The sequence below is a fragment of the Oncorhynchus tshawytscha genome, linkage group LG12 (genome assembly GCF_018296145.1).
Source record: "Oncorhynchus tshawytscha isolate Ot180627B linkage group LG12, Otsh_v2.0, whole genome shotgun sequence".
Classification (NCBI taxonomy): Eukaryota; Metazoa; Chordata; class Actinopteri; order Salmoniformes; family Salmonidae; genus Oncorhynchus; species Oncorhynchus tshawytscha.
In genome coordinates, this window is record NC_056440.1 from 75,348,094 (window position 1) to 75,373,796 (window position 25,703).

General features: G+C 45.6%; 1 protein-coding gene across 6 annotated transcripts in view; it reads right to left on the reverse strand.

The window, feature by feature from the left end:
* The window catches only part of trpm7 (transient receptor potential cation channel, subfamily M, member 7), an 89,964-nt gene that overhangs the window by 804 nt on the left and 63,457 nt on the right, over positions 1 to 25,703 (reverse strand). Inside the window, exons 23-43 of one of the 6 annotated variants that reach the window (XM_042331081.1) lie at positions 24,446 to 24,578; positions 24,118 to 24,302; positions 23,663 to 23,795; positions 22,725 to 23,506; positions 17,493 to 17,587; positions 16,986 to 17,082; positions 16,771 to 16,850; positions 14,571 to 14,608; positions 13,458 to 13,486; positions 13,273 to 13,320; positions 12,648 to 12,692; positions 12,439 to 12,504; positions 11,764 to 11,912; positions 11,482 to 11,616; positions 7,936 to 8,018; positions 7,599 to 7,804; positions 3,875 to 3,926; positions 3,601 to 3,707; positions 979 to 3,410; positions 549 to 646; positions 273 to 349 (exon numbers count right to left, since the gene is read on the reverse strand). In XM_042331081.1, coding sequence (XP_042187015.1) covers positions 3,307 to 3,410; positions 3,601 to 3,707; positions 3,875 to 3,926; positions 7,599 to 7,804; positions 7,936 to 8,018; positions 11,482 to 11,616; positions 11,764 to 11,912; positions 12,439 to 12,504; positions 12,648 to 12,692; positions 13,273 to 13,320; positions 13,458 to 13,486; positions 14,571 to 14,608; positions 16,771 to 16,850; positions 16,986 to 17,082; positions 17,493 to 17,587; positions 22,725 to 23,506; positions 23,663 to 23,795; positions 24,118 to 24,302; positions 24,446 to 24,578 — 2,567 coding nt within the window. In that variant the 3' untranslated portion in view covers positions 273 to 349; positions 549 to 646; positions 979 to 3,306. Of the gene's footprint in view, positions 1 to 243; positions 350 to 548; positions 647 to 978; positions 3,411 to 3,600; positions 3,708 to 3,874; positions 4,185 to 7,598; positions 7,805 to 7,935; positions 8,019 to 11,481; positions 11,617 to 11,763; positions 11,913 to 12,438; positions 12,505 to 12,647; positions 12,693 to 13,272; positions 13,321 to 13,457; positions 13,490 to 14,570; positions 14,609 to 16,770; positions 16,851 to 16,985; positions 17,083 to 17,492; positions 17,604 to 22,724; positions 23,507 to 23,662; positions 23,796 to 24,117; positions 24,303 to 24,445; positions 24,579 to 25,703 lie in introns of those variants that run through there. The other 5 variants (XM_042331079.1, XM_042331080.1, XM_042331083.1 and 2 more) reach the window with 5 other exon arrangements.

Sequence of the window (25,703 nt, forward strand, 5' to 3'; positions counted from 1 at the left end):
ACAGAGAGAGCATGTAGGAGATAAATCAAATGAAGGTGTATTTGTCATATTATATGCACAGGATACACGTGGTGTATACTATACAGTACAATGAAATGCTTAAAGAAATAGAATGACTTGACTGGGATTGGATCCCATTTATCCATGCTCCCTAATTTAACACTTCTGAACTACTGTTCAGGTTCAGATACTGTGGCTTTACCTCAGACGATACATGAAAATACATTGTGAGTATTGTGTTACCTGGTGTTTAGAACAGGAGTAACACCCACCTCCTTGGTGTCTGGGAATCCTCCTGCCTCCAGTTTAGAGTAGGCCAGTTTACCATTCACTGTTACCTCGAAACTGGCTGTGGGACAAACCATGATCATTAGAATATAACATAATCTACTGAGGTATTGATCAAATCTAATGGATGGACCATCAGAGTGTAGTTGACGTCCGATGAGATCTGTAACGTCGTTCTGTGTGTGAAGCACAGCTGTGAGGTCACTATCTGACAGGGTAACTTCAAGCTGTGTGTGTGTGTGTGTGTGTGTGACACTTACAGCGCCGCCCCGTGGTTCCCGTCACCGTCACATCAGGAACGTTCCGCTTGATGGCAGATGCTAGGTCCTGATAGCAAGACTCGTACCCTCATCCACTACTGCAGACCACAATCACACCGTAAACACACACACAGGCTGCACATGGCATGTCATATCTAGAACTTTACACTGGACAATAGAAATGGAGAGGGTAGTGAAAATGTTGGACTGATGATGTAAATAATGAGTTTCTCTAACTGGAAAATCATGTCAATGTTTTGTTTTTGTCAGCAAACTCTCTCTTTAAATCAATAACCTGAGCCAATACCAACACATTCAGACAGTTTGTTCACTGTCTCACTGTTGTTTTCTTTGGTATAACAACAGATCTCCTAATAACATTTTAGAGTAGACATTAACAGATGTAGTACAACGTTAAACAATAACTTACCAATATTCTATGTGGACTTCCACCGACATGATTCTTCTCTCCTGATAGTTTCTCCTCTCTGGGACGTGTTTTTGTGTGTGAGAGCAATGGGAAAGAGACAAAGTGAGAGCAGGTGAGCGTTGTTACGAATAAGGTGAGTAAACGGCAGATTCACTGGCCCCAATATAACCACGCCCTTCAGGTAACAAGTAGACTGGTTTATCAAGCCTAGACAGGAAGTGGTTAAAATAATCTGCTATTCGACCAACAGAATTTCAATATACTGTACTCTGCTCTCTCTATTGCCCGAAGATCAAAAATAATTTAGGCTATTTTCACAGAAATTTGCGAACAACAAATTCATAAGACATAGAAACAACAAATATATGGAAGCCTACTATCACTAATAACTACTACTGCTAATTTATTACTACTACTGCGGCCTAGATTCAATCAGAGCATTAACCAGCGACAGCAGACACCTGCATAGTGGATGACTTGGTGGTGGAACTGCGTTTGGAGCTGTTAAATCGGTGAGCAGCTGCTCTGGCATCTTCATGAAGCCACACCTGCCCCCATTCGCTTTAGAAGTTCAGAGCGAGAAAATGTAGGCTGTATAGAAATAACTACGTTCAAATGTAAAAATCATTCAATGAAATAAGGGTTTTATCATCCTAATCGAGATGTAGATTACATCTCACATTCCAGTGTTGGACCTTAACTCCGTGCAGCCAAGGCAATGTCCAGTTCAGGTATAATGCCAGGAGCCACTGGTGGATTTGACAGCTCTGACGCTGCTATGTGGATGTAAAATGGACATATTACTGTCCATACTGTAACGACCCTGGGTTTATAAGCACGGAAATCGACTGTGCCGCACGAGCATGCTTTTGCGGCACAGTCGATAGCGCGCCGGACCTCGGGCTAGAAGGTCGAGGGTTCAAGGCCTGCTCCCTGCTGTTTCATTACAATGCTCTTATTTTACACAATGTTGCTTTCCACTGGACTTTGTATGTGACAACACCAAGAAGAGTTTCATCACTGTTGATCGATGTTCCCAAACTGCTAAAGATGTAGGTGGAGATGAGGTTTGTGAAAAGGATGAAATATGCAGAGTTCCCATCCAGACCTAACTGTCGGGTTACAGACGAGTAACTGATGAATAACTGTTGGCTACTGGGTTCTTTATCAGCTGGCTCATCAACAGGTGTGTGTGAGAGTGTTTCTCTCTGTGGGCTTCTGTCTGCCAGCAGCTGCAGTCTTACTGAAGAATGTGGGGGCCTCATCCCCACCAGACAGTATCAGCATCATACTGTACAAGGAATGGGACATAACTGTCATTTTATTAGTTTAAAATGTTATACAGTAGAACATGTATAGAGTAATAGACCCTTACACACCCCTGAATAAAACAGCATCTGCTTCTGCTCAGTAGCAGATAAGTATCTATAAGATACACTAGATTGGTATTTGCGTGATGACAAAGAAATAACAATAATAGTACCAGCATTGTAACATTTAAAAACTATCAGTGGACACATTTCAGAAGAGTACAACACAATTAGTACATATATGTACTGTAAAAGTTGCATTGCAATCTGCCCATATTTTACAAGATTTTCAAATTCATGTGTCTTCTCATTAAATATGAACCACTAATTCCATAATAATACATGTATTTTACATTTATAAAAAAAGTATCTGGTGACATTCTGTATAAAGTGTTGCAAATTGTATCTCAGCAGGTTGACCCTTACAGTCCTGCACTACAGCCAGACAATGCACTTTAGTTTATACAAGGCAACTTTTCATAGTACTTATTCTGAACTGTCTCTTTATGCAATGATATTGTACCTGTTGATAGCCATTTATATAGATATATACACATACACACTCATAACATATAAACTTGTAGTAAAAAACATATTTAAAAAGTTTTGTTCCCCATTTACACATTTTTTGAATAATCATGTTGGTTGCTGATTGGCATTGGTTGGACAGATACAAAAGTAACACAGTTCTGCATGCATACATGGGTCTCCATGGAAACACAGGCGTGGCTCTTCCAGTTGATTGGATGAGATGGGTCATGGCTAGACCCACCTTATCCAGCTTTTGTCAAATTAATGTAAAAAGTATATATATTTTTTATTGCTAACCCTAAATCTTTTCCTAACATTAACATAATTCTCCTAATCTGCTGCATTAAGTCAAATCTGATGCTAATTTGACAAAAGCTGGATCCCTTCTAGCCATGAGGTGTGCACACTAGTTTTTCCTTTGTCCTCTCTGGCATTGGCCAATAGAATAACAGCACCGGCCTCTTCTCTCTGGCTGTGTCCTTTAGGATCAGAGCATGAGCCTCATTGAATGGCGGGTCCCGCTTCCGGGGTCGTGTGATTCGTCCTGAGGCAGCATCAGTTTGTCCGGCGTGTACTCGTTCCGCTTCAGATCTTAACAGACACAGGAAGAGGAGAGAGATGAGGCAGACAGCCAGGCATCCATCTACTACATAAAGCTGAAATAACAATGTCACTACTACATTGTCCTAGAGCCTTATATTAGCAAAAGATAAGCTCACCTCATCTCCATAGTAATGGACACACTGATGCAAACGGTAAACAAACAGAGAGAATTCCCTACCGGGAAGTTTGAGTTTCCTGCAGCAAGAGTTGCAGTGGTGTTTGGCCCGGAAGTTTCTGATGGCGTCGTCTCCCAGGTTGGCAGGACCAAATATCATGTCATATGACCTACAGATTAGTCAAGAGAACATTATTAATTATGTGATCATTCTAAAGGTCCAAATATTGTGTTGTATAATCTATGGATTAAAATAGAATGTGAGTGTTGTAAAATCTTTTATAACAAAGTGAGACATGATTTTTGAATGTGAGAACAGAAAAACAGGTTTACACACCCCTTCTCTCCACTCTTTATGACAGACGGATCAGTCAGAATCTCCCCCACTCCTAAAAACACAAATATAGCAGTTACTAATGAGAGGGACTTGTATTTACAGGATTTTTCCAGCCCAGCACAACTCTCCCCTGGTGTTCTCGTATGTCCACTCACTGAAGGGTCAGGGGTTAAAAGTTAGGGGTTGGAGGTCAGAAGTTAGGGGTCAGTATTACCTTGCAGGCCCAGCACTAACAGCTCTCCCTGAGTGTACTCATATGTCCAGTCACTGAAGCGTAGGGTTGCATATTTTGGGGAATTTCAGGTGGAAACTTTCCGTGGGAATTAATGGGAATATATGCAAATTATTATTAATAACATTTAAATGTAGATGTTTTTGCATTGGATACATTTACCATATCATATGGAGACAAACATTTTACATTGACATAATTGCAAATGATTAAATGCTTCCAATAGAAAAAAAAAAACAATTTAGTTACGAATTGAACTTTAATGAAATTAGTTGACTTCACATGGGATGATTTCACTGAACAACAAAAACGTTTTCAACATACATCTGTAAAATGATAGTCTAGAAACTAAAGCTTTGGTTGTCTTCCTCTCAGGCTTCCATGTCTTCTCCCTGGACCTCCTCAATGTCCACCTCTTGAACATCAGACTCTGAGACCTCATCTTCACTGTCACTTTCCAACCTTGATAAGGATGGCTCGTTGTCAGGCTCAAAAAGCCTAAAATTTGCCCCATATGGCCACTAATTTTTCAACCCTTGTATTGGTCAGCCTTGGTGCTTGCGTGCTTTGGTATGCGTGTTCCCAAACAAGGACCAGTTGCGCTCTGAGGCGGCTGATGTTGGTGGGATTTGGAGGATAATGGAGGCAACAGGGGAAAGAGGCTCGGATCCACAAAGTCCCTTCCACCAGGTGGCTGATGAGATATGTTGGCACGACGGCCATATTGCATCTCTATCCCAAAGTCCCTTCCACCAGGTGGCTGATGAGATATGTTGGCACGACGGCCATATTGCATCTCTATCCCAAAGTCCCTTCCACCAGGTGGCTGATGAGATATGTTGGCACGACGGCCATATTGCATCTCCATCACAAAGTCCCTTCCACCAGGTGGCTGATGAGATATGTTGGCACGATGGCCATATTGCATTTCCATCACAAAGTCCCTTCCACCAGGTGGCTGATGAGATATGTTGGCACGACGGCCATATTGCATCTCTATCCCAAAGTCCCTTCCACCAGGTGGCTGATGAGATATGTTGGCACGACGGCCATATTGCATCTCCATCACAAAGTCCCTTCCACCAGGTGGCTGATGAGATATGTTGGCACGATGGCCATATTGCATCTCCATCACAAAGTCCCTTCCACCAGGTGGCTGATGAGATATGTTGGCACGATGGCCATATTGCATCTCCATCACAAAGTCCCTTCCACCAGGTGGCTGATGAGATATGTTGGCACAACGGCCATATTGCATCTCCATCCCAAAGTCCTTGCTTGTCAGTGTACTTCGCCGACTGCCAAGAACCTTGCCCTCATCCAGGCCAAGGTGGTGATCATAAAGAAACACAGTAGTGATGACACCATAGGCCTTGTTGATCTCTGCACCAGACAGGATGCTCTTGCCAGCATACTTGGGGTCTAACATGTTTATTTTTATTGATTTTTTATTTCACCTTTATTTAACCAGGTAGGCTAGTTGAGAACAAGTTCTCATTTGCAACTGCGACCTGGCCAAGATAAAGCATAGCAGTGTGAACAGACAACAGAGTTATGCTGCGGCATGTATGGGCTTCAGGCAGGAGTCTTCATGCTTTTTGATGTACTTCAGAACTGCATTTTTTTCTGCTTGGAGCAACAGTGTAGTGGGCAAGGCAGTACGGATTTCTCCTCTTACATCTGCAAGCAGAGTCTGAACATCAGACAGGATGACATTGTCTCCCTCAATCCGTGCAATGGCTACTGCTATAGGTTTCAGGAGTTTCAGGCTGCTTACCACTCTCTCCCAAAATACATCATCCAGGAGGATTCTCTTGATGGGGCTGTCCATATCGGCAGACTGTGATATGGCCATTTCTTGGAGAGACTCATTCCCCTCCAGGAGACTGTCAAACATGATGACAACACCACCCCAACAGGTGTTGCTGGGCAGCTTCAATGTGGTGCTCTTATTCTTCTCACTTTGCTTGGTGAGGTAGATTGCTGCTATAACTTGATGACCCTTCACATACCTAACCATTTCCTTGGCTTTCTTATCAAGTATATCCATTGTTTTCAGTGCCATGATGTTCATGAGGAGCAGATTCAGCCAATGGGTGTGATGAGAGGGTAGGACTCCTCCACTTTAGACCAAGCAGCCTTCATGTTAGCAGCATTGTCAGTCACCAGTGCAAATACCTTCTGTGGTCCAAAGTCATTGATGACTGCCTTCAGCTTATCTTCAATGTAGAGACCGGTGTGTATGTTGTCCCTTGTGTCTGTGCTCTTGTAGAATACTAGTTGAGGGGTGGAGATGATGTAGTTAATTATTCCTTGCCCACGAACATTCGACCACCCATCAGAGATGATTGCAATACAGTCTGCTTTCTCTATGATTTGCTTGACCTTCACTTGAACTCTGCACCCAGCAAATTAGTAGATAAAGCATGTCTGGCTGGAGGGGTGTATGCTGGGTAAAGAACATTCAGAAATATCTTCCAATACACATTGCCTGTGAGCATCAGAGGTGAACCAGTTGCCTAAACAGCTCGAGCAAGTCATTCATCAGCATTTCTCTGACTACGTTCCTCCATTGAGTAAAAAAAACGTCTGATTCCAGGAGGACCATGAGCTGTTGCTATCAATAAGGTGTCTGATTCATCATTTTCACCTTGAATAGAAGTAGAGGGACTTTTGTCAGAGGTTGCTTTATGCACTTGGCCAGATGATTCTGCATCTTTGTTGCATTATTCACATATGATTTGGCACAGTATTTGCAAATGTACACAGCTTTTCCTACTACATTAGCTGCAGCGTAATGTCTCCACACATCAGATAGATGTGGCATTTTCCTGTAAAGATTAGAAAAAAATTAGTAAAAAAATAACAAATACAATTCCATGTACAGATATAGATAAGCAGTTTGATTAAACAACTCCTTTGTAAGACAAATGTTTTAAAATTTAACATGTATGGAAACAGGTGAATTAACACTCCGCAGTTACCAGGCACTAGCAAGCTAAAACCCACATGGTAGCAAAATTAACTAGCAGAAATTGTTAACAAGTTAGAAATGATTTAAAACACTTTGCTGTAGGCTACTATTTACTAGTTAACAAAAAATCACATATGTCATAAAATATATTCACCCCACCCAGTATTGTAATCAAAACTTACCAGTAAGCATGTAGTCCTAGGCTCAGACAGTGTAATAGTGTGGGCTCAATAGCATCTCATTAGTGTGCAAGATGAGACTCAGCTGTACATGTGATGGAAGAATGCACTGTGCATGCAGAGGGTTGCAATTCCATTGAATTGGGGATATTTTAAACAAAATATGTCACAAGACCTAGAATTGCCTTGTGTATCCCACAAAAAGATTCACTGTTATAAGCCAATTTGATGAATTTAAGCAAAATACCCGGGCTTAACTTCCCATGGAAAATTTCAGACCCTTTGCAACCCTACTGAAGGATCAGGGGTTAAAGGTTAATCGTTGAATGTCAGTATTACCTTGTAGGTCCAGCACTAACAGCTCTCCCCGGGTGTACTCGTATGTCCAGTGGCTGAAGGCCAGCATGGTCTCCTCCAGAAGGTTGGTTGGGACAATCTCGTCCCCGTTGTTATTGTTAAACTTCCTGAACTCTCCAGTAATACACTCCTCTATAGCAAACCATTGGCCTGCTGAGTGACAGTACAACAGAAACACCTCCAGAAACCTACAGAGAGAGGTAGGCACTGTGTCTTCTGAAATTCATGTTCCAAATGGTAAAAGATATACATTTTTAAATGGATAGCAGCTGAAAACAAGCAGCTAAATGAGAAGTGTGGCTCTGGTGTGTTAGTTTACCTGGGAGAGTAAGGGATTGTCTTGGGCCTCATTTGGTTGAAGGCAAATGTCAGTTTCTGAGCAGCTCTCTGCTGTTGAATTTCCTGTCAAGAGAGATGATACCAGTGTATGAGGTATTTCCACATTGAATAGCCTTGAATAAACCAGAGGAAGGAAGGATAGAGAAGGAAGGAAGGATGAATAGAATGGAGGAAGACTGTGGTGGAAATGATCATATATTAAAAGGAAAACTAAACATAGTTGTCCTGCTATGGTGTGTCATTATGAAGAGTGTGTGTACACAGAGGTGAAGCCAATGACCTACAGTTTATACAGTGCATTCAGAAATTATTCAGACCCCTAGACTTTTTCCACATTGTTACGTTACAGCCTTATTCTAAAATCGATTCAATTATTCCCCCCCCCTCATCAAATCTACACACAATATTCCATTATGACAAAGCAAAAAAAGTGTTTTTAGAAGTGTTTGCAAATGTATTAAAATTCTAAACTGAAATATAACATTTACATAAGTATTCAGACACTTTACTCAGTACTTTGTTGAAGCACCTTTGGCAGCGATTACAGCCTCGAGTCTTCTTGGGTATGACACTACAATCTTGGCACACCTGTATTTGGGGAATTTCTCCCATTCTTCTCGGCAGATCCTCTCAAGCTCTGTCAGGTTGGACAGGGAGCTTCACTGCACAGCTATTTTCAGGTGTCTCTAGAGATGTTCGATCAGGTTCAAGTCCGGGCTCTGGCAAGGCCACTCAAGGACATTCAGAGACTTATCCCAAAGTCACTCCTGCGTTGTCTTGGCTGTGTGCTTAGGGTCGTTGTCCTGTTGGAAGGTGAATCTTCGCCACAGACTTGTAGCCACAGACTTCCTGAGCGCTCTGGAGCAGGTTTTCATCAAGGATCTCTTTGCACTTTTCTCCATTCATCTTTCCCTCGATCCTGACTAGTCTCCCAGTCCCTGCCGCAGAAAAACATCCCCGCGGCATGATGCTGCCACCACCATGCTTCACCGTAGGGATGGTGCCAGGTTTCCTCCAGACGTGACGCTTGGCATTTAGGCCAGAGTTCAATCTTGGTTTCATCAGACCAGATCATTTTGTTTCTCATGGTCAGAGTCCTTTAGGTGCCTTTTGGCAAACTCCAAGCGGGCTGTCATGTGCCTCTTACTGAGGAGTGGCTTCAGTCTGGCCACTCTACCATAAAGACCTGATTGGTGGAGAGCTGCACAGATGTTTGTCCTTATGGAAGGTTCTCCCATCTCCACAGAGGAACTCTAGAGCTCTGTCAGTGACCATCAGGTTCTTGGTCACCTCCCTGACCAAGGCCCTTCTCCCCCGATTGTTCAGTTTGGCCACTGTGTTCTTGGGGACCTTCAATGCTGCAGGAATGTTTTGGTACCCTTCCACAGATCTGTGCCTCGACACAATCCTGTCTCGGAGCTCTACTGACAATTCCTTCGACCTCATGGCTTGGTTTTTACTCTGACATGTACTGTCATCTGTGGGACCTTACATAGACAGGTGTGTGACTTTCCAAATCATATCCAATCAATTGAATTTACCACAGGTGGACTCCAATAAAGTTGTAGAAGCATCAAGGATGATCAATGGAAACAGGATGTACCTGAGCTCAATTTCGAGCCTCATAGCAAAGGGTCTGAATAGTTATGTAAATAAGGTGTCTGTTTTACATTTTTAATACATTTCGCAAAAAAAAAAAAATCGAAAAACTGTTTTCGATATGTCATTATGGGGTATTGTGTAGAGGTTGATGAGGAAAAATAATAATTTTATAAATTTGAAAATAAAGTTGTAGAAAGTCAAGGGGTCTGAATACTTTCCGAATGCACTGTAAACCCTGGGAAGTTGACAATATGTCTTGGCCAATAAGAGCCTTTGAAGCCACCAGGACGCCATATTCATACTCCTTTCAGGGCTTTAAGTAATGGGAATGAATCAGGGAACAAACACACGGAGTGTACTAAACTTGGCTATTTTCATGACAGACTGTACCCTGAGTGTAATAAATATAAATACATACATACATACACACACACACAGTCGTGGCCAAAAGTTGAGAATGACACAAATATTAATTTTCAAAGTCTGCTGCCTCAGTTTGTATGATGGCAATTTGCATTTTCTCCAGAATGTTATGAAGAGTGATCAGATGAATTGCAAATAATTGCAAATTCCACTTTGCCATGCAAATTAACTGAATCCCCCAAAAAACATTTCCACTGCATTTCAGCTCTGCCACAAAAGGACCAGCTGACCTAATGTCAGTGATTCTCTCGTTAACACAGGGGTGAGTGTTGATGAAGACAAGGCTGGAGATCACTCTGTCATGCTGATTGAGTTCGAATAACAGACTGGAAGCTTCAAAGGGAGGGTGGTGCTTGGAATCATTGTTCTTCCTCTGTCAATCATGGTTACCTGCAAGGAAACAAGTGCCGTCATCATTGCTTTGCACAAAAAGGGCTTCACAGGCAAGGAAATTGCTGCCAGTAAGATTGCACCTAAGCATTTATTGGATCATCAAGAACTTCAAGGAGAGCGGTTCAATTGTTATGAAGAAGGCTTCAGGGAGCCCAAAAAAGTCCAGCAAGCGCCAGGACCGTCTCCTAAAACTGATTCAGTTGCAGGATCAGGGCACCACCTGTACAGAGCTTGCTCAGGAATGGCAGCAGGCAGGTGTGAGTACATCTGCACACACAGTGAGGTGAAGACTTTTGGAGGATGGCCTGGTGTCAAGAAGGGCAGCAAAGAAGCCATCCGGAAAAAGCTTGTCCGGAGAAGACAAGGTGAGCGCTACCATCAGTCATGTGTCATACCAACAGTAAAACATCCTGAGACCATTCATGTGTGGGGTTGCTTCTCAGCCAAGGGAGTGGGCTCACTCACAATTTTGCCTAAGAACACAGCCATGAATAAAGAATGGTACCAGCATATCCCCCGAGAGCAACTTCTCCCAACCATCTAGGAACAGTTTGGTGATGAACAATGCCTTTTCCAGCATGATGGAGCACCTTGCCATAAGGAAAAAGTGATAACTAAGTGTCTCGGGGAACAAAACATCGATATTTTGGGTCCATGGCCAGGAAACTCCCCAGACCTTAATCCCATTGAATTTGTGGTCAATCCTCAAGAGGTGGGTGGACAAACAAAACCCCACAAATTCTGACAAACTCCAAGCATTGATTATGCAAGAATGGACTGCCATCAGTCAGGATGTGGCCCAGAAGTTAATTGACAGCATGCCAGGGTGGATTGCAGAGGTCTTGAAAAAGAAGGGTCAACACTGCAAATATTGCCTCTTTGCATCAACTTCATGTAATTGTCAATAAAAGCCTTTGACACTTATGAAATGCTGGTAATTATACTTCAGTATTCCATAGTAACATCTGACAAAAATATCTGAAGACACTGAAGCAGCAAACCTTGTGAAAATTAATATTTGTGTAATTCTCAACTTTTGGCCACGACTGTGTGTGTATATATATCATTGGGTGAAGCGCAGTGTGTGTGAGTGTGTGTTCTCCTCTACCCTGAGACAGAGCAGCAGTACAGTGTCCTCCTTGTAGATGCTCTGCCAGGTCTGGACCACCTCTGGTAGGAAGGACTTAACGATATACAGGTGACCTGGCTTCAGAATGTCATACTCCGACCACGTACACAGCACCTAGAGTACAATACAATATTTATAGTTTATTGTCCTCCCAAGAAATACATTATTGTACAACAATGCAACACTTTAATGTTCAGTTCCATCTCTGTTACATGTAGTGAAGACACTAGACAGTAGTGACCACACACACACCAACTGTACCTTGAGTGCACGTCGCAGCCCCCCTCCCATCTCCTCCTTACTGAGGAACTCTATCTTGGCACAGAGACCTTTGTGAGCCCAGGAGGACATGCTGTTGTTGATGGTGTTGGGAGAACTCTCCTCCAGACGATACACTGTTACTGGCTCACCTACAAGGAGCAGCACCCACAGACAGAGAGAGAGTGTGGGTGTGTATTAAATACATAATTGCAGCCACAGAGGATAGATGGTTTATAGGTTCAACTGGTTTGGGTGTGTCAGGGGGAGTTGAGATATGCAAAAACACATTTCCAATTCACACCTGTATAATAAAATGGGACAAATAAGCACCCACCAAATTATTACTATTATTTATAAGTTAAACTGGCTTCCTTATCTCCCTTAACTGGCCATGATATGTCCCACTTTATGCCCTCATTCTAACAGACTGGGTGGGGTCACCTCGTCTGTCACCTGTCCAGTTCTCCAGGGTTGGGGTGAGACAGTTCTCTCTCATTGTTTATAGATTTTCTGTTTACTTCCAGAATTGACCCCAACACCGCAGTCCTTTCAACTAGACAGACTACAGTAGGACACAGTCTGTGAAAAAAATTGAAACCCCGACTCGGTGTGGTGCCTGATGAAATGGACCCAGGAGGCACTGGGGTGAAGGGGACATGTAATACTGTATTTTACCTCTAGGGGGCACTGGGGTGAAGGGGATGCTCTGAGACAGCCTCATCAGGTTGTTACGCTCCACAGCTACAGGGAGGGAAACACACAGAGTCAAATACACACAACATTGGCAGGAGGCTACAGTAGTCAAATGACATCCTACTCCATGTAGTGGGGAATAGGGTGTGACTTGAGACTGACTACAGTATGCTTTAAGGTCCAAACCTCACCCGAGTATTGGTAGCTTTCCATTGGCTTGAAAGGGGAACCAATTGCTATGAAAAATAAAATGGTCAGTTATTCAAATCCAATTAAATATAATGTGTATTTGTGATATGCATGGTTACAGGAAGTGTACACAACAAAATGCTTACTTGCAAGCTCTCCTCTCATGACTATTGCTAATAAAAGTACAATAAAAAATAAGCATGTAGGGAAGAGAATAAGAATGAAAAAGTAGAGGTGAAGAGGTGAATTCATTTTAGTGGTACAGGGATAGATCACATCACAATGAGTTAGACGTATTTAAAGGGATAGATCACATCACAATGAGTTAGACGTAGTTAAAGGGTTAGATCACATCACAATGAGTTAGACGTAGTTAAAGGGTTAGATCACATCACAATGAGTTAGACGTAGTTAAAGGGATAGATCACATCACAATGAGTTAGACGTAGTTAAAGGGTTAGATCACATCACACTGAGTTAGACGTAGTTAAAGGGTTAGATCACATCACAATGAGTTAGACGTAGTTAAAGGGATAGATCACATCACAATGAGTTAGATGGAGTTACAGGGATGGTTCACATCTCAATGAGTTAGAAGTAGTTAAAGGGAAAGTTACAGCCACTCACAATCCTTCCTGCTCCCCAGGTGGGCGTGTCTGTAGAGACATGATGCAGCTGAGAGGAAGGAGAGAAAATATCATTTGTCAAAGAGGCGAATAGAGAGGTGAACAGCCTGTTCATCTCAGAGAAAGAAATCAGGAACTATCAAGTTACAGTAATAGTACAGAAAGCAAGTTCCAATGGACACATACCATTTATACCTGAGTCTTCCCCTGGTGCCCTGCTGAGAGAGAGAACACACAACGGACATTAACATCCACCTCAGAGATAGAGATCATTACATTTGTTGTCGTTTCTACCTTCTTGCCCTTTGTGCTGTTGTCTGAGCCCAATAATTGTTTGTACCATGTTGTGTTGCTACCATGTTGTTGTAGTAATGTTGTGTTGCTACCACGCAGTGTTTCCATGTGTTGCTGTCATGCTATGTTGTTGTCTTAATTCTCTTTATGTAAATCAAATCAAATTTATTTATATAGCCCTTCGTACATCAGCTGATATCTCAAAGTGCTGTACAGAAACCCAGCCTAAAACCCCAAACAGCAAGCAATGCAGGTGTAGAAGCACCATGTAGTGCTGTGGTGTCTCTTGACGTGATTTTTTAAATCCCAACCCCCGTCCCCGCAGGAGGCCTTTTGCCCTCTGGTAGGCCATCATTATAAATAAGAATTTGTTCTTAACTGACTTGCCTAGTTAAATAAAGGTTAAATAAACATAGAAATAACCCATTTTGCATGTGCATCGTCAATGAGGATTTCCATAATTTGAAAGTAGTGGGATCAGCCAATGAATTCTACTCGTGAGCAAACATTCCATAACTGCAGGTGGCAGTAGATCACCAACCTTGACTTTATACCTGTTCAGACAACACACTCCAAGTAGCAGTATGCACCATTTCAGTTTGTTTACCAACTCATAGAAGTAGTAGAAGAAAAAGTACTACTTCAAAATGGAGATGGCCTCAATGGCGCTGCTCTCACAGACACTATACAGTAGAACAGTAGTAAAACACTGTTCACCTATTAATTAACACATACTAACACTACGGGCAACTCCCACTTCCCCTAATAGCTGTGTTGGGAATGTGATTGGAACATTGTTTCCGGTCACTATGGTAATGGTAAGCCAGGTTTGGCCCAGGGTTACGAACCAAACTGTGGGAACACTGGACTGATCAACAACCAAGAGATCTACTAGACCCACAGCTGTAAGTGATTTCATCTACTCTACTCTTCCAGGGCTGTAAGTGTAAGTTGACCCCAGCTGAAAAACCAGGATGATGGTAGGAATGCATGCCAGGTACTTACAGACTGCTGGCCTGAGCTGTCTTGACCTGAGCCCTCTCCTGAGGAGAGAGGAAAACATGCCAGTTAGTCAGTCAGTCACCCGGTCAGCCGCCGTCCGTCAGTCAGTCACCCGGTCAGCCGCCGTCCGCCAGTCAGTCAGTCACCCGGTCAGCCGCCGCCAGGTCAGTCCACACCGGTCCTGCCAGTCGCCAGTCACCCGGTCAGCCGCCTGCCAGTCGGTCAGTCACCCGGTCAGCCGCCTGCCAGTCAGTCAGTCACCCGGTCAGCCGCCTGCCAGTCAGTCAGTCACCCGGTCAGCCGCCTGCCAGTCAGTCAGTCACCCGGTCAGCCGCCTGCCAGTCAGTCAGTCACCCGGTCAGCCGCCTGCCAGTCAGTCAGTCACCCGGTCAGCCGCCTGCCAGTCAGTCAGTCACCCGGTCAGCCGCCTGCCAGTCGGTCAGTCACCCGGTCAGCCCCCTGCCTGCCAGTCGGTCAGTCAGTCCGTCGGTCAGCCGCCTGCCAGTCGGTCAGCCGCCTGCCAGTCGGTCCGGTCAGCCGCCTGCCAGTCGGTCAGTCACCCCTGCCAGTCGGTCAGTCACCCGGTCAGCCGCCTGCCAGTCGGTCAGTCACCCGGTCAGCCGCCTGCCAGTCGGTCAGTCACCCGGTCACCCGCCTGCCAGTCGGTCGGTCGGCCCAGTCACCCGCCTGCCAGTCGGTCGGTCGGTCACCCGCCTGCCAGTCGGTCGGTCGGTCACCCGCCTGCCAGTCGGTCGGTCGGTCAGCCGCCTGCCAGTCGGTCGGTCGGTCAGCCGCCTGCCAGTCGGTCGGTCGGTCAGCCGCCTGCCAGTCGGTCGGTCGGTCAGCCGCCTGCCAGTCGGTCGGTCGGTCAGCCGCCTGCCAGTCGGTCAGTCACCCCTGTCAGCCGCCAGCCGTCCTCAGTCACCCAGCCGCCTCAGTCGGTCGGTCACCCGGTCAGCCGCCTGCCAGTCGGTCAGTCACCCGGTCAGCCGCCTCAGTCCCAGGTCAGTCGCCTGCAGCAGCCGCCGTCCAGTCGGTCAGTCACCCGGTCAGCCAGTCAGTCAGTCAGCCAGCCGCCTGCCAGTCAGTCAGTCACCCAGTCAGCCGCCCGCCTGCCAGTCAGTCAGTCACCCGGTCAGCCGCCTGCCAGTCACCGGTCAGTCAGTCAGTCAGTCACCCAGTCAGCCGCCTGCCAGTCAGTCAGTCACCCAGTCAGCCGCCAGTCAGTCAGTCACCCAGTCAGCCGCCTGCCAGTCAGTCAGTCACCCGTCAGCCGCCTGCCAGTCAGTCACCAGTCAGCCGCCAGCCAGTCAGTCAGTCACCCAGTCAGCCGCCTGCCAGTCAGTCAGTCACCCAGTCAGCCGCCAGTCAGTCAGTCACCCAGTCAGCCGCCGCCAGTCAGTCAGTCACCCAGTCAGCCGCCGCCAGTCAGTCAGTCACCCAGTCAGCCCCAGCCAGTCAGTCAGTCACCCAGTCAGCCGCCTGTCAGTCAGTCAGTCAGTCACCAGTCAGTCAGCCGCCGTCAGTCAGTCACCCAGTCAGCCGCCGTCAGTCAGTCACCCAGTCAGCCGCCTGCCAGTCAGTCAGTCACCCAGTCAGCCAGTCCTGCCAGTCAGTCAGTCACCCAGTCAGCCGCCTGCCAGTCAGTCAGTCACCCAGTCAGCCGCCGTCAGCCGCCGTCAGTCAGTCACCCAGTCAGCCCTGCCAGTCAGTCACCCAGTCAGCCCAGCCAGCCGCCAGTCAGTCAGTCACCCAGTCAGCCGCCTGCCAGTCAGTCAGTCACCCAGTCAGCCGCCGCCAGTCAGTCAGTCACCCAGTCAGCCGCCGCCAGTCAGTCAGTCACCCAGTCAGCCGCCGTCAGTCAGTCACCCAGTCAGCTGCCGTCAGTCAGTCACCCAGTCAGCTGTAGTCAGTCACCCAGTCAGCTGTGTCAGTCAGTCACCCAGTCAGCTGTAGTCAGTCAGTTGAGTCAGTCAGTCGTAGTCAGCCAGTCGTAGTCAGTCAGTCGTAGTCAGCCAGTGGTAAAGTCAGTCAGTCAGTGGTACAGTCAGTCACTTGTAGTCAATCACTTGTCAGTCAGTGGTACAGTCAGTCATACAGTCAGTCAGTCAGTGGTACAGTCAGTCAGTGGTACAGTCAGTCAGTAGTGATTTCAGAACCTGAAGGGGTGTGAGACATCATACAGTTATGGGACAGTTCTCACCAGTAGTAGTGCAGCTCTGGGGTCTTCGTGGATGAGGATGTCTTCCGCTGACACGCCGCTCCTCTCTCGCTTACTGAGAGCTGCAGACACACAACAACCAAAGACCCTTTCAGTTAGCACACATAGTATACATGTCGTGACCTCTGGCAGGTCTTGTCAGGGTTCTGCAGTGTATTCATGTGTCTAGCAGCACAGGTCGATCTTCCTGGACTTACAGGAGTCTGGATGGAGGAAGGAGGGACTCCGGTCAAACTCAGTGAAGCCAGCATACGAGTTGACCGTCCTCATATTACCTTGGCCTTCAGGATGACCCTGTAGACAGAGAGAAAGACACACTGGCATCAGTGTCTAGGAGCAACTTCCTCCTACTGGGCTCAGCTGATGAGATCTGTTTTCCTGTTTTTCACATAGTGAGGCTAAGGTTAGGATATGTGGGGACAATGTGTTTGGACAGGAAGCCATTAAGGAATTGTGGTTTGTTCTGTGGAAGTGTCTCTGTGATGTTTCATGTAAATAAACTGCTCCGCCCTGGGAGCAATATCGAACTAGAACTAACAGTTTTTTTTTTTTAAATGGTCATAACATTGACATTCTACCAACATTCTACCAACCGACATTCTACCAACCAACAACCACTTCCCAACCAGGAACTAAGAGCAAGTAAATAACTGCCTCAATACCTAGGAGGAGGAACACACACATAATCCCACATACTGTCTCACCTGTTCCCTGGGCTGCGTGGCTGGGCTGAGCTGTCTGGAGGAGAGGTCTCTGGGGAAGGAGCGCTGCAGGTCCAGGTGCAGGTTGTCTTTATGACCTGGAGGACCGGAACACTGTTAGACAGATAGAGACAGCATCACACCAAGGGTGGCCAACACTTGTCCTGGAAGGCTGCAGGCTTTTTTGTTGGGGTCATTTCAATTCCAATTTGATAACTTTCTGAATTAAAATGGAATTGACCCAAACCCTGATCCAGGTCAGGAATTGGCCAAACCTGGTTCTGTGCCTTAGAGAGAACATCTTAGACCTCTGGGACAGTCACTGAAAGACAGATGGACAGAGGGTAGGTGCCTCAACCTTTCCATGTGACAAACCCTTTAACCAATACAGACAATTTCAGGAAAGGTTGCAAATTTCAACCAATCAATCAATCCATGGCGATACAGTCACAACTCTGTCACCATCAACCAGAGGCCAACACCCCAACGACATTAGACAAGACAAAAGGTTGACATAATAATTGACAGGTAGAGCAAGAGAAAGAAATCTGAAATTGAGACAACAACGAGTTAATTACAGATCTGATCCTAGCACCCTACAGCCCAGGCACCTCTTCCTAGGCCCTATTACCAGAAACGCTGCATGGCCAATGCAGACGTAGGATTGACCATGCAGCGCCTTTAAAGATCCCCCTTAGCCAAATCAGAGGAAAGTGAAGGGAACAAATTACAATAGTTGGAGGGCGGAGTTAGTTCTGAGGTGATTTTGATTCCCAGTTTAAGGCAGACTTCTGTAACCGTTTAGCTGTAATGTAAATAGCTGTTGTATATGTAGCATACTAGCATGTGAACCTGTATAAGTAGCTAAGAAGAGTTGATGACTGAGTGACGAGACCAGAGCCCTATACTACAAAGAGGAGTTAGCGAGGTAAGTGTGGTTAACTCGGAGTAAAATTTTGCAAGGAATCCTTCAGAACTAACCTGATCAGGGGCAGGCTAACTCAGGGCTAACTCCATTTATCTGAATGAAGCGTCTGAGCCGTGAGTTGAGGACCAATGAAATTAGATTCGCCCTCTCACCAAGACTACGTTGTCATCCCCTTCATTTCAGGACGACTGATGAACTATTTTATACAATTTTAACTGTATTTTTTTCTGTAGTAATATTAAAAATACCTATCACATTACACATTTAGTAATCACAGCATGCATTTGAAAGTTGACGCATAGTGAAACGTTTGTATGATTTTCTAAAATGGTTTTATTGATAGGTAGGAAAAAGGGACTTGTGCATCGATAAGCACTCGAAAGCACAAAGACGGCACTAACTAAACGGCACTTCTAATAGCCTGTCACAGCATAGCCTGCTGAATTTGCAAAATAACTTTTCTTTCATGTTGATTTCAGCCTAAAACATAAAAATGCGAACATTGTCTCAATTAAGAGTTCGGTGTTCGACTAGCCATGTGTGCAACATGCACGTACAGTTAACTCAAGTGACGTGGGTGATGAAACTACGATAAGCCATTCATTTCCAATGGAAGAGAAGCTAAGTGGGCGGGGGACTGTTGGGCGATGCGAGCATGGGCGAGGGACGTGAACAGGATGGGACCAAAGGAGGAAACCGGAACTTTATGCAAATACTTTGCGATGTACTTGACCAATTTAAAGCTCAGCATAGCTTCCAGTCCCTACTGGATTGGCTGTTGATACCGAGCACTACCCCTAGCACTACTTAGCTTGCTAGAACCCACACGAGGGCGAAGCTAGCATGGCGAGGCGGCATACAAGTGTAGTTTAAAAAAAACATGCTGACAGTGCATTTCCACATAACACGATGGGGGCAATGAAACAACCTTGCTTGATATTTAACTTTCTAGCACCCACATAAGGGGAAGCTTGAGTGGCTATCCAAATTATTGTGTTATGTGGAAATCCCCTCTGAGCCTGCTTGCATTAGCTGCATGATCAAAATCCACCTTAGTATGGATGAAGCCTGGGCTTGAATGTGAAGCTAACTGAAGCTGGCTAGCTTTATAAAAGTCTTGAGTAGATCTAGTTTCAAATCGTAGTATACCTCTCAGATAGCGACTCTAGAAACGGGCAATTCTACAGTTTTCTTTGGGTCCCTGTCTGAAGGTACGATGCAACACTAGCTAATATTAGCCACTAGCTAACCAACACCAGATAACTAGCGTAGCAAGCCATCTCCATAAGAGGCAAATACATGTATATTGTATGTACGCTACCATAGTTTATATCGAGCTCAGATAGCAACCCTAGACACCAGGAAATTCTAGGGTGTTCTCTGAGTCTTGTGAAGAAACATCATCCTGCTAACTAGCAACACTAGCCCTCTGTTTCCCACTACCGCACTGGCTAAGGACCACCATCGCCTGCATTGGATTGGTGAAGTGAAATTTTAAAAAATTACTTGTTTCCAAAAAATAAAAAACTGGTGCATGCATATGTATTCACCCCCTTTGCTATGAAGCCCCTAAATAAGATCTGGTGCAACAAATTACCTTCAGAAGTCACATAATGTGTTAAATAAAGTCCATCTGTGTGCAATCTAAGTGTCACATGATCTCAGTATACATACACCTGTTCTGAAAGGCCCCAGAGTCTGCAACACCACTAAGCAAGGGGCACCATGAAGACCAGGGAGCTCTCTAAACAGGTCAGGGACAAAGTTGTGGAGAAGTACAGATCAGGTTGGGTTATAAAAAAAATATCAGAAACTTTGAACATCCCACAAAGCACCATCAAAACCATTATTCAAAAATTGAAATAATATAGCACCACAACAAACCTGCCAAGAGAGGGCCGCCCACCAAAACTCACAGACCAGGCAAGGAGGGCATTAATCAGAGGCGACAAAGAGACCAAAGATAACCCTGAAGGAGCTGCAAAGCTCCACAGTTGAGATTGGAGTATCTGTCCATAGGACCACTTTAAGCCGTGCACTCCACAGAGCTGGGCTTTACTGAAGAGTGGCCAGAAAAAAGCTATTGCTGAAAGAAAAAAATAAGCAAACACGTTTGTTGTTCACCAAAAGGCATGTGGGAGACTCTCCAAACATATGAAAGAAGGTACTCTGGTCAGATGAGACTAAAATTGAGCTTTTTGGCCATCAAGGAAAACACTATGTCTGGTGCAAACCCAACACCTTTCATCACCCCGAGAACACCATCCCCACAGTAGTGAAGCATGGTGGTGGCAGCATCATGCTGTGGGGATGTTTTTCCATCGGCAGGGACTAGGAAACTGGTTAGAATTGAAGGAATGATGGATGGAGCTAAATACAGGGAAATTCTTGAGGGATACCTGTTTCAGTCTTCCAGAGATTTGAGACTGTGACGGAGGTTCACCTTCCAGCAGGACAATGACCCTAAGCATACTGCTAAAGCAACACTCGAGTGGTTTAAGGGGAAACATCTTAATGTTTTGGAATGGCCTAGTCAAAGCCCAGACCTCAATCCAATTGAGAATCTGTGGTATGACTTAAAGATTGCTGTACATCAGCAGAACCCATCCAACTTGAAGGAGCTGGAGCAGTTTTGCCTTGAAGAATGGGCAAAAAAAAGAGAAAAAAAGAAAAAAAAAGAAATCGCAGTGGCTAGATCTGCCAAGCTTATAGAAACATACCCCAAGAGACTTGCAACTGTAATTGCTGCAAAAGATGGCTCTACAAAGTATTGACTTTGGGGGGGTGAATAGTTATGCACGCTCAAGTTCAATTTGTCTTATTTCTTGTTTGTTTGACAATAAAAAATATTTTGCATCTTCAAAGTGGTAGGCATGTTGTGTAAATCAAATGATACAAACCCCCCAAAAATCTATTTTAATTCCAGGTTATAAGGCAACAAAATAGGAAAAATGCTAAGGGGGGTGAATACTTTTGCAAGCCACTGTAAAGGTACCCCAGGTTTTTCTTTAAAGTTTGCAGCCGTTTATTGACTGTTATCGAATGTGTATGTTTTACTGGCGAATGACAATGAGTTGTTGCTATGAGTTTATGAAGTCTACTGACTGAACATGGTGGCATACTGATTGGTTTATTTTGAAGTCTTGATTGAGCATGATGGCATACTGATTGGTTTATTTTGAAGTCTTGATTGAGCATGATGGCATACTGATTGGTTTATTTTGAAGTCTTGATTGAGCATGATGGCATACTGATTGGTTTATTTTGAAGTCTTGATTGAACATGATGGCATACTGATTGGTTTATTTTGAAGTCTTGATTGAGCATGGTGCCATACTGATTGGTTTATTTTGAAGTCTTGATTGAGCATGATGGCATACTGATTGGTTTATTTTGAAGTCTTGATTGAGCATGATGGCATACTGATTGGTTTATTTTGAAGTCTTGGTTGAGCATGATGGCATACTGACTGGTTTATTTTGAAGTCTTGATTGAACATGATGGCATACTGATTGGTTTATTTTGAAGTCTTGATTGAGCATGGTGCCATACTGATTGGTTTATTTTGAAGTCTTGATTGAGCATGGTGCCATATCAGGTTATGCTCAGGGTTTTTGAATTTTGAGAACACACCTGTGGTTATTTCATTTTAGTTAGACCCCATACCACCCCGTTAGACCACTAACAACCATACTTCACCCTGGTTAGGAAAAGGTGTGTTACAGGTGAAAGGTAGAGCGTGATCTGAGATTTTCCCCACTGCCAACTCTGACTCAAACTCAAACCTCTGTCTCTGGTAGTTTCCCTGCTGTCACTTCTCAGGGGGGCTTCAGTCCTTCTTTCCCTCTGCTGAGGGGACCCTGGCTGGGCCATGGGGCTTGAGGACCCCACCTCTCTGGTTCTACAGCCGCGGGGTCTCCTGGGCACCACTGCAGGGGCCAGGGCGCAGCCAGGGAGGGGGCTGTTCCTGTGAGCGTCAGCATGCGGCGAGGGTGCGGCCTGACGGGCGGTCTCAGGAGCCAACGGAAGCTCAGCATTTCTGCCCTGCCCATCCATCAGAACTCCTTCTGGTTTTCCCTCGTCATCGGAAAATGCCTCATTCACATATCCTTCTGCCCTCCCCTCCCACCTCCCTTTCGCCCTCTCCCCTCCCTCACCCCTCCCCTCCTCCTCACCAATTGCCTCCCGTTTCTCAATGGAAGCAGGCAAGCAAACGGGCAAGCAAATGTCAGAAGTCTTGGACACAACAACAACAGTGGGGTACACACAGCTAGTGTCCTCGTCTTTCTCCTCACAGTTATACTTACCAACAAACGCACCAAACTCTACAGCAAAGGCAGAGGTGGAAGCAGAGGTTCTGTCTTTGTCTGGCCCAGCCAGGCTGAGTTCTGGGTGGCTGGAGACCGAGGGCTGGGAGGGGGTAGAGCTGACGTAGAAAGCAGCCCTAGCAGAGGGCACGCTGGGCAGGCTGGAGGGGCAGTCGGAGATGCCCACCTGCTCTGGACGGGTCAGCTGCCACTGGGTGAAGGAGTGGCCGCGTAGCCGCAGCTCTGGAGGACTGACAGTAGGGGGCGCCGGAGCTGGGCAGAGGGAGAAGGCACTGTGACTAGCACTGCCACCCGTGGAGGATCCAGCCTCTATAGCAGCAGTAGCTTGGTGCCCCAGCCCAGCCCAGTCTCCTCTCCGCTCTGGGGGACTGAGCGTCAGTGGCGGGTTTGGGTCCACCCCACTCCCAAACAGAGAATCAGCCATGTTGCCCCCCACCACCACCCCGGACACCTGGGGGAAGGAGGAACCAAAGTAGGCGCCCACGCTACGTTTGACCCCCTTGGATTGGGGGGTAGGGTCCTGGGGGGTGGGAGCCAGGCTGGGGGCAAAGTTTTTGGACAGACTGAGCTCCCTGGTGATCTGGTTATGGACCTTGCTGGCTTCAGAGGCCCTCTGGGCGGTCAGGGTCTTCAGGGTGTCCACGGTCAGAGCTGACAGGTCCTGAAGGTGGCCGATCTGAGAGTCCAGCGTGTGGAGGGAACGCTTGATGAAGTTCACTCTATTACCGACCTCCTTCAGCTGGATACACATGGTCTCAACCCTGAGGAGAGAAAGGAGAAACACATCTATGTTGCCACAGAGTTCAATATTCAATTAACCTCCTAATCCTCTTATGTTATATATACACTATAACTGTTACTGTCAGCGCAAGGGTCAAATAAAAACTGGGGTGAATGGTAACTAATGTAACAGTTACCTGTCTGATGTGAGGCGGATGCGCTCATCGCTCCCTGAGTGGAACTGGTCGTTTTTCTCATGGAAGTACGTCTCCACACACTGCTCCTCAAAGTCATGGAGCTTCTTCTGATCCTCCTCCGTTAGAAACAACTCTGGAGGGAGGAAGGTAGGGAAGGAAGGAAAGATGGGGAGATGGGAAGGGAGAGGATGAAGAGCTTTCTAGTTTCAACAAGGCATTTCACCTCTTTTACAGATCAACGTAACTACTAGTACACATTTTCAAATAAGTTATTGTAGCTGCATATATTTTTACTGATAAACTAGAGATCCCAGAGACACCTATACATTTTATAGTCTGTTCATACACTACTGGTGTCCCCCAGAGCTCAGTACTAGGGCCTCTCTTGTTCTCTCTGATCACCAAGTGGTTCTGTCATATCCGCATTTTAGAGCGATAAATGGTAGTTCCCGTACTTGGTCCGTAAGAGTGACTGTCCTTCTTCCTCTTGTGACAGATGCAGGAGAAGAAAGAGACTAGGTGGGAGAGGAGGATGAGGGGAGGAGGGAGGACTGGCTTCTCATGGTAGGCCATGACGAAATGATACCTCTGGTACTTCCATACCAGATTACTGATTGACATCACTTGGAGGTACACATTACTGAGGAGAAGAGAGAGATGGCAAAAATAGATATACACAGTGATGTAGAAAATTGGGGAAAAACAATGTTATTAATGAATAATGAGAATAGTATTGGTCACAGAATGGCGCTCTGTGGAACACCATTTTGTGTGTAGTCTTACTTGAAGAAGGCGATGAGAAGGTTAACTATCAATATGTATTGGACAAAGAGGTAGACTGCTTGTAGGAAAGGAGTGATCCACACTGAAGTGGAGCACAGGGATTTCACATTCGGATCAGTATTATTGGCACACACTGTGGAGAGAGGGGACTGGGTCAGAGAAACACACACAGTGTTTCACACATCCCAACACAAATAACACACACATCCCAAACAACACACAGTGACAAGTGTAGATCATTCACACACACACACACACACACACACACCTCTAAACTCCAAGCACTGGTTTTGTACAGCCAAATTTAGCTTTCTACTGTCTTTGTCTCTCCAGATTTTTTTGTTTTTGTCTAACATAGAGGAGTAAACATAATTTGGGTCAGTAAAACCAGCGACTACCATCTAATTTGTAGAATAACATTTCATTATACTGCACAGTATCTACTGCTACTGTATACATTCTGCTCTATATATCAACAGGTAGTCTCTTCCCACAGCCGCTGTATCTCCCACACAACTGTGGTGGAGCTCCCTGAGTCTGATGAGCGAGACAGGTAGCTGTGACTACTATACAGTGAGGGAAAAAAGTATTTGATCCCCTGCTGATTTTATATGTTTGCCCACTGACAAAGAAATGTTCAGTCTATAATTTTAATGTTAGGTTTATTTGAACAGTGAGACAGAATAAAAACAACAAAAATCCAGAAAAACGCATGTCAAAAATGTTATAAATTGATTTGCATTTTTTGTGTGTTTTTTTGGTTGAATTTTTACCCCCCTTTTCTCCCCAATTTCATGGTATACAATTGTTAGTAGCTACTATCTTGTCTCATCGCTACAACTCCCGTACGGGCGGGCTCGGGAGAGACGAAGGTCGAAAGTCATGCGTCCTCCGATACACAACCCAACCAAGCCGCACTGCTTCTTAACACAGCGCGCATCCAACCCGGAAGCCAGCCGCACCAAGTGTGGGAGGAAACACCGTGCACCTGGCGACCTTGGTTAGCGCGCACTGCGCCCGGCCCGCCACAGGAGTCACTGGTGCGCGATGAGACAAGGATATCCATACCGGCCTAACCCGGACGACGCTAGGCCAATTGTGCGTCGCCCCACTGACCTCCCGGTCGCGATCGGTTGCGACAGAGAGCCTGGGCGCGAACCCAGGGTCTCTAGTGGCACAGAGCCCTTAACCACTGCACCACCCAGGAGGCCCGATTTGCATTTTAATGAGGGAAATAAGTATTTGACCCCTCTGCAAA